The sequence below is a fragment of the Oncorhynchus gorbuscha genome, linkage group LG13 (assembly GCF_021184085.1).
Source record: "Oncorhynchus gorbuscha isolate QuinsamMale2020 ecotype Even-year linkage group LG13, OgorEven_v1.0, whole genome shotgun sequence".
NCBI classification, from domain to species: Eukaryota; Metazoa; Chordata; class Actinopteri; order Salmoniformes; family Salmonidae; genus Oncorhynchus; species Oncorhynchus gorbuscha.
Window position 1 is genome coordinate 29300748 of NC_060185.1, and position 8436 is coordinate 29309183.

At 41.7% G+C, this 8436-nt stretch overlaps 2 protein-coding genes across 2 annotated transcripts; both read left to right on the forward strand.

Annotated features, from left to right (window-relative positions):
- Positions 1-1579: 1579 nt before the first annotated feature.
- Positions 1580-3674, forward strand: LOC123992272 (glucose-6-phosphate exchanger SLC37A4-like). The gene is made up of 6 exons (XM_046293441.1): positions 1580-1770; positions 2277-2419; positions 2830-2915; positions 3011-3124; positions 3159-3339; positions 3508-3674. Exons 1-6 carry the CDS (start codon positions 1580-1582, stop codon positions 3672-3674), a joined length of 882 nt encoding a protein of 293 aa, XP_046149397.1.
- A 543-nt stretch (positions 3675-4217) lies between these two features.
- LOC123992668 (40S ribosomal protein S25-like) lies at positions 4218-6587 on the forward strand. The gene is made up of 5 exons (XM_046294020.1): positions 4218-4280; positions 4993-5088; positions 5192-5375; positions 6153-6323; positions 6533-6587. The coding sequence occupies exons 1-4, from the start codon at positions 4278-4280 to the stop codon at positions 6317-6319; spliced, it is 450 nt and encodes a 149-aa protein (XP_046149976.1). The 5' UTR covers positions 4218-4277; the 3' UTR covers positions 6320-6323; positions 6533-6587.
- Positions 6588-8436: the final 1849 nt, after the last annotated feature.

Consider the following 8436-nt stretch of genomic DNA (forward strand, 5'->3'; position numbering starts at 1 on the left):
TAAATGCTGTTTTGCCCCACTGTATGCTGAGTACTTGTTGGCTGCTTTTCCTTCACTCTGCGGTCAGACTCATCCCAAACCATCTCAATTTGGTTGAGGTCGGGGGATTGTGGCCCTTACACAGCCTGGAGGTGTGTTGGGTCATTGTGCTGTTGAAAAAGAAATGATAGTCCCACTAAGCCCAAACCAGATGGGATGGCGTATCACTGCAGAATGCTGTAGCAGCCATGCTGGTTAAGTGTGTTTTGAATTCTAAATAAATCACTGATAGTGTCACCAACAAAGCACAACCACACCAGAACTCCTCCTCCTCCATGCTTTACGGTGGGAAATACACATGCAGAGATCAACCGTTCACCCACACCGCGTCTCACAAAGACGGTGGTTGGGAGCAAAAATCTCAAATTTGGACTCCAGACCAAAGGACACATTTCCACTGGTCTAATGTCCATTCTTTATGTTTCTTGGCCTAATCAAGTATTGGTGTCCTTTAGTAGTGGTTTCTTTGCGGAAATTTGACCATGAAGGCCTGATTCACACAGTCTTCTCTGAACAGTTGATGTTGAGATGTGTCTGTCACTTAAACATTTATTTGAGCTGCATTTTCTGAGGCTGTTAACTCTAATGGACTTATCCTCTGCAGCAGAGGTAACTCTGGGTCTTCCATTCCTGTGGCGGTCCTCATGAGAGCCAGATTCATCATAGAGCTTGATGGTTTTTGCGACTGCATTTTAAGAAACTTTCAAAGTTCTTGAAAATTTCTGTGTTGACTGACCTTCAGGTCTTAAAGTAATGATGGACTTTGCTTATTTGAGCTGATCTTGCCATAAAATGGACTTGGTCTTTTATCAAATAGGGCTATCTTCTATATACCACCCCCACCTTGTCACAACACAACTGGTTGGCTATAACGCATTAAGAAGGAAAGAAATTCCACAAATGTACTTTTAACAAAGCACACGTGTTAATTGAAATGCCTTCCAGGTGACTCCCTCATGAAGCTGGTTGAGAGAATGCCAAGAGTGTGCAAAGATGCCATCAAGGCAAATGGTGGCTATTTGAAGAATCTCAAATATAAAATGTATTTTGATTTGTTTAACACTTTTTTGGTAACTACATGATTCCATATGTGTTATTTCATAGTTTTGATGTCTTCACTATTATTGTACAATGTAGAAAATAGTAAAAAATAAGGAAAAACCCTTGAATGAGTAGGTGTTTCCAAACTTTTGACTGGTACTGTATAAATAAATCAAATAAAAGGTTATTTGTCACGTGCGCCGATTACAACAGGTGTAGATCTTACAGTGAAATGCTTACTTACAGGCTCTAACCAACGGTGCAAAAAAAGGTATTTGGTGAACAATAGGTAAGTAAAGAAATAAAAACAACAGTAAAAAAGACAGTGAAAAATAATAGTAGCGAGGCTATATACAGTAGCGAGGCTATATACAGGCACCGGTTAGTCGGGCTGATTGAGGTAGTATGTACATGTAGATATGGTTAAAGTGACTATGCATATATGATAAACAGAGAGTAGCAATAGTGTAAAAGAGGGGTTGGTGGGTGGTGGGACACAATGCATTATAGCCCCATTATTGCAACATTGATGGCCCAGAGCTACAGCTGGAGAACAACCCTGTCCATCTCAGGCCTCTCTTGTTGTGTGGTCTCCTTCGTCTGCCTGCTGTTGATCAGGAACGAGCTCAAGAACATGGGCTTGCCCAACATCGACACTGGGGGGGGGGGGGGGGGGGGGGGGGCTAGAAGGTCAAAGCAGGTCAGAGCTTGGAGCTAACCTCATTTGGTTCTGTGGCTGAAACATTTCAAAATGTGTGTGAATGTGATATGCACAGGTTTTCATTTGAACACATTTTCTGAGTATTGTCTGCATGTGAAATTGTGTGTAAAATCAGTGACACTCTGTGAGAATTTACTCTGCACACAGTGTGCCCCTCACATGCTAGTGTGAAAGAGTTCAAGATTTTATTTTACCTTTACTTAACTAGGCAAGTCCGTTAAGAACAAATTCTTATTTAAAATTACGGCCTACCCCGGCCAAACCCTAACCTGGACGACGCTGGGCCAATTGTGCGCTGCCCTATGGGACTCCCAATCACAGTCGGTTGTGATACAGCCTGGAATCAAACCAGGGTCTGTAGTGACACCTGTAGCACTGAGATGCAGTGCCTTAGACTGCTGCGCCACTCGGGAGCCACTCTCTAAGCTATGTGCTAGTGTGACTTAAACCTCTCTCCCTTACCAGGCTCACCCAGTGATGAGACCACATTCAAAGAGTTCATCCTGTCCCGCTACCTGTGGCTGCTGTCTGTGGGCTACCTGGTGGTATTCGGGGTGAAGACGGCCTGCACTGACTGGGACCAGCTCTTCCTCATCCAGGACAAGTCAACACTCATTGGTTTGGAAGTCTGATACATTAACACCGCCATTGTTTTACGCAGGTTGACGTCTATTTTCATGTCTTGTCCTGGAGGCAGAACAGCAATTTCCCCGTAGGTAGGCCAGCTGCAAAGTCAAAATTGAGCTATATTGTGAAATTTCATGAAATCAAAAATGTGCTTTTTGGTATTAATTTAAGGTTAGGGTCAGGCATTATGGTTGGCAGTGTGGTTAAGGTTTGGTTTAAAATCAGATTTTATGACTGTGGCTGTGCCCGTTAGTGACCACTCTGCAGAGCTACCTCCAGAACAAGATTCATGACGGAAAACGCTAACCTGCCTGTTTTACTAGTGTGCAATAGCTTACTGTTGATAACTCAATAATAATTGATTCTTGTTAGGTTTGCCTGAATGCAGCTCTTTTTCACAGGCAGTTCCTACATGAGTACCCTGGAGGTTGGAGGCCTGTTGAGCAGTTTAGCTGCAGGATACTTCACTGACAAGGCTGTGGCACAAGTGGGTTGACAGTGGCATCATACATTAATTCCGAGATCTATAAAAAAAATCAAAGCAGTGTTTGTTAGGTACTATATTAATCTTTGTACAGCCAGGCTGTACAAAGCCATGGAAACCCCCGTCATTTTCTCTTGATCTCCATGATGGCTGGGATGTTTGGTTCCATGTATCTATTCCGGGTCACTGTCACTCTAGACAGCCAAGGTATAGTAAAGACATTGTGTTTCTCAAATCTCCTTTCAGAGCCAGTACACTATCAGTCTTTCTTTTTTATGTTATAAATTGATATGGATCTTCTTCTTGGGGGCTACTTTTGGCATCTCATTTTACGGACCAATAGCCTTGTTTGGCGTGATAGCCAAAGAGAGTGCTCCTTCAAACTATTGTGGAACATCACATGCTATCGTTAAACTAATGGTCAATAGTAGGTTTATCTCAACCTAATTGTCTCAAATTCTAATGAATGCTTTTCACATTTTTGTGTAATGTCTTGGCTTTACTAGCAGTACCACACATGTAGTTCAATGACTAAATCTGTATATCCTATTATTTATGAGAACCAGCCTAATTGACATCCCTGTATTGTTATCAGTTGGTGGCTTCTGCTCTAGACTGCCATTCAGCACCATCGCCAAGCACCACGGCTGGGAAATGGCCTTCTGGGTAGCAGAGATCACCTGGCTCGTCACTACCATCAGCTTCTTCTTGCTTAGGAACATCAGAACCAAGATGGGTCACATCCCAAGGAAGGCGGACTGATTATTACACCTCATAACTCTTTGTTGCCAATATGGGAAACTTAGGATAAGAATGTACATTTTCTTATTTGTGAAGTGTTTTGGAATTGACAGGAGACATCGTCCTGTATATTCTTGCGGATTCCATCGCGTTGACCAAATGATACAACAACTTCCTCATTGTGGATCTTTAACACAAAAACTAAAGATTATCTGAATGTTTTCTCTGCTTCTGCTCTGTGTACATAATTGTCATACTGGTTAATGACCCCCCCCAGTCTTATTTACAACATACACACTGAATATCGCCATCTTTGCCCTTTTTTCCGCACAGCTGACAGAATTGTCACGTGACAGTAAATATTTCAGACAAAATCTAAAATAATCTTGAACAGAGATAACTTTACACGCGTGTTCATTCGTATTATTATTTTTTTGTTTAATATGGCATTTATTTTGCAGATTTGTTTATTATTCATTCTAAAACCAATCTATAGAAACAGTATAGCAAGAATAAACTACATTTCCCAGGACCATACTTCCACATCCACATGTACGGGTTCTCTTAGGGGCTCGTGCACGGGTTGAACTTCCTTTCACTCCGACATCTTAACGGTGGGACATCATGGTAAGAGTTTTAGCGTGATTTTTCATTAAATTCGAGGGCGGAAAACATATTTCACTCGGAAAAAGTTCAGATTCTGGATAGATCGGGATGGGTAGGTGGAAAATATTCGTTGTCCGCAGCGTTCTGACCGTGATTATGGATGAAATAGCTCACTTTGCGATTCCAGTTGGCCATGCTTTCTTAGCTAACTAGCTGGCTTGGCTACGTTAGCGGTCCTGCGGCTGATGGTGCACTGCGTGATCAGCCAACCATCGGTTTATGTTGCAGACAATCAATTGTCTTATGTCCCAATGTGTAGATATCTCATAGTCTGACCTTTCCCACATATGTATCAATCAGATTATGCAAACTGCCCGCTAGTTCTCTGCAGACCACGGTTGGCTGGAGTCTAGACCAGTCTTGGTTTAACTGGAGTCGGTTGTTGATTAGCTGGCTAGTTGTTAGCCTGTGACTAGGCCGTCGCTAGTTAATTTAGGTCCAACTACATTTACAGACACTACTAAAATATGCACAGGCGTATATCATATTTTGTTAAATTCCAATTGATGGACTAACGTTAGTGACTGTCTGAATTAGCAAACCAACTGACGTTGTCTTCTGTACGTTATAGTGCACTTACAAATTACCAGCAGAAGTTTTCTAGTTTTGGAAAATGTGTTGTGGTTCATTCCGCATCAGTTAGATAATGGTACTGTGATGTGTCTTATTCCAGCCTCCTAAAGACGCCAAGGGGAAGGGGAAGGATTCCGGGAAGTCCAAAAAGGACAAGGATCCAGCCAACAAATCCGGAGGCAAAGCCAAGAAGAAGGTATGTCCTGATATCCATTTATCTCTTGTGGGTTTATTCCTTTGTTGTCATAAAATGGTTGCACTGTCAGGAGTGAGCAACTATTCCCATTTCCTCTGAGCAGAAGTGGTCCAAGGGAAAGGTGAGGGATAAGCTCAACAACCTGGTCCTCTTCGACAAGGCCACCTATGAAAAGTTGAACAAGGAAGTGCCCAACTACAAGCTCATCACACCAGCAGTTGTGTCTGAGAGGCTAAAGATCAGAGGGTCTCTAGCCAGGGCTGCCCTCCAGGAACTGCTCAGCAAAGGTAAACCCTGACCCCTGCTCTTGATTCTCAACCATAGTGTTTACTCGTAGTGAACTTGATTTAAATTAAGAAGTAGTCTGGTAGCCAAATCTGACTTTATGTAAGACAGGGCCCTAACATCAAAGTGCAGATGGTACATGTTTGCCAGAATAGGCATATACACTCTTTTTAATGGACTGCTGGTACACTACTGTCATGTTTATCTACAATAGTGTTGTTTTTTGGCATGCTACACTCTGTGTCAGTAGTCTGAGGACAATGATCTGGTTCAATTTTGAGCTTTGCTACAGTGAACCCCAGTTTGACTCAACAAGGCACTGACTCTTGTGGATCTGCCGCAGAGTCAACTGGTACAGATAATTTTACAAAGCCAGTAAGCTCCACTTACATATACCAATGTTTAGCACTCCTCTCACTTGCCATCCAAATGGAACACTAAATATTTCGTACTTGCAACTCTTACTGCAAAATTAACATGTTTTGTAATGTTCACAAGTCCTGTTCCCTTGAATGTCACTTCTAACCCCTGTCGGCAGTATAGTCTTCCCTCAGGGGGGATACCATCATTTTGGTGAACATTGGCGCTGATCAGTGACTACTAAGACTGGCACTGTAACTTAATGTCTGCTCTTTCAGCATCAAGTGTTGTGTATATAGTCCTAACTTGTCAGGGCAGTGAGTAGGTCTAACTTTTCTGGGTGAGTTGGTAATGTGGGACCATAGTATTTCAATATCTGTACAAAATAAAAGGCACATTCCATTCTGCCACCCCTCTAGGCATGATCAAGTTGGTGTCAAAACACAGATCGCAGGTGATCTACACACGTAACACCAAGGGTCCTGAGGAGGAGGGTGGTGTTGTGGTTCCAGACAAGCCTGAGAAGCCTGAGAAGGCAGCTAAGGCAGCGAAGGGAGATAAGGGAGATAAGGAAGAGAAAGCGTAAACTGGTATGTTATGATATTAGTCCTGATGGAACTAGCCTACATTATATTGGAACAAACTGAATATTCCTCACTGCAATTCACTATTGCTGGTATTACCTGATTTTTAACGTGTTGGCGTTCAACATTTTACACACATATTAACAGGCAGGTTGGAGGACTTATGCTATAAATACCATCTAAAATCCTGTTTTTTTTTTTTTTTTTTTTTTCAGGTTGCGAATCCTGTGTTCAGATGTGATGTAAGGTGAATAAAATTCTTAAAAGAGATTTGCATTTAGTTTTTTTGTATTCCTTGTGATGTTCTCCCTGGTGTAGCTCCAGATCATTTAGCTTGAATGAGTTGACACTCGATTGTATTTGGCTGGAGATCTGTGAATCTAGTTTCAGAATGACAACTATTTGATATATTCTAATGTACACAGCAATTGATCTAGCAATATCCACAAGGTGCAAACCTTGATTTTGAACAAATTGGGGTTACAATATCACATACAATGTTTCCTCTGCATGAAAACACTTCAACTCACTTCAACTTCACTATGAACATCATTGCCAAATCCAGGGCCTCAGACCTGCCAATAAGAAACCCTGCCATTGACTGTTGGTGTTTTTTTTTATTTTTAGCTTTGCCCTTGCATCAAATAAGTTTGAAAATGTAATCCCGATGGGAGAGGACAGTGCTGTGGCGTGTAACATAAAACTAAGTGGTGTGAAGTGTTGTGGCGGTATTACACTATCAAAATGGTGTTTTGGGACTGAAGACGAGCGGGCTTAGGTGTCCCCTTGGAGGCCCTCTGCTGAGGATGTTTACACCTCACTTAGTGTGTTGTGTTCAATTAGTATCAATGCTTCCCTTTATAATGGAACTCGCCCAACCCTACATTGGTGCTTTCACTTGAGCTGTATTTGTTAATTTTGTCAACCATTAAATTCAGTAGACCTCCAGGTTCCTGTATTCCAAATAAGGTGGATTGTTTCTGATGCATTTCTGGTAGGGCTGGAACATAACCATGACCCCTACTGTAACCATTTGACTCAAACTTCGGGGGGGTTCCAAAGGTCCCGGATAATGAAAGACTTATGCGTTTCTGCTTTCATCCATGTTGGGAGTCGGCAATGGATGTATGTGAAGAGCTGCTACAGGCAACTAAAGAGTTATTTATTGACAAATGGCATGAAATAAATTAATTTCTCTGCTTCAGTTTGGGGGCTTGAGCCGGGGGTGGGTGAGACGCAGGGTAGCTTACTGATGGATGCTGCCGCTTGTCATTGCACAGCACTACCTTGAGCGGCGATGGGGGAAAATAACAGTTCGCGGGATACTGACAGATGCTCAACCTCTTCTGCCACCATCGGGTCCACTGGCATCACACCTATGAGAGCACAATAACTTTTGTTTCCTTAATTCTTCTCCCATTTTACGTATGGATTTATATGGTTACCTGTATGCAACAGCGGTTAAATGTCACATTAATATTCACATGTAATTTTGTCTTAGCAACTCTAAATGATATTTCATTGAGCTTTATTCTCTATATCTGTTAATTTTGCAAGCTAAACCATCCAATCAGATGGCTCTTTGTGTTGAGTAGTGGTAAACATTTTCTCTGTCTGGGTGGGCAAATAACCTTTTTGTCAAATGACCAAGAAATGCATTTAAAGTAAATATTTGACCTAGAAACAGATTAGCATATGGACTAAGCTGTTTGTATTTTGTTACTGTTCCATCTCTGCTGGTAGCAATTTGCCATGTCTTCATATATGACAGTAGTATGAATCAAGGTTCAGTGAAATTATACAAAGCTCAATGCATAACAAACTCTCCACACTGCTTCCATTTCAACTTCTGCTACAGTAACGCCCCTATCTATTAATACAAGTTGTATTAGTCATGTATGGGATACGCATTGTATATATCATGCAAAGAAAAGCTTACTTGCAGTTTCCTTCTCGACAATGCAACAATAACAAATAAAAGATGGCAATACGAATTTATGCAGTGGCTGCTGAGGGGAGGACGGCTCATAATAATGGTTGGAATAGAGCCAATGGAATGTCATCAAACACATGGAAACTGTTTGTATTTTATACCATTCCACTTCTTTAGCTCCATCCA

Bases quoted from the DNA above. Each gene is read 5' to 3' on its own strand.
- LOC123992272 (XM_046293441.1), top strand. From the start codon at position 1,580: ATGCATTATAGCCCCATTATTGCAACATTGATGGCCCAGAGCTACAGC. The intron at 2,916-3,010 runs GTGGGTTGACAG...TTGTACAGCCAG, and splicing joins CTGACAAGGCTGTGGCACAA to GCTGTACAAAGCCATGGAAA. The intron at 3,125-3,158 runs GTAAAGACATTG...ATCTCCTTTCAG, and splicing joins CTCTAGACAGCCAAGGTATA to AGCCAGTACACTATCAGTCT.
- LOC123992668 (XM_046294020.1), top strand. The intron at 5,089-5,191 runs GTATGTCCTGAT...TCCTCTGAGCAG, and splicing joins GAGGCAAAGCCAAGAAGAAG to AAGTGGTCCAAGGGAAAGGT. The intron at 5,376-6,152 runs GTAAACCCTGAC...CCACCCCTCTAG, and splicing joins CCAGGAACTGCTCAGCAAAG to GCATGATCAAGTTGGTGTCA.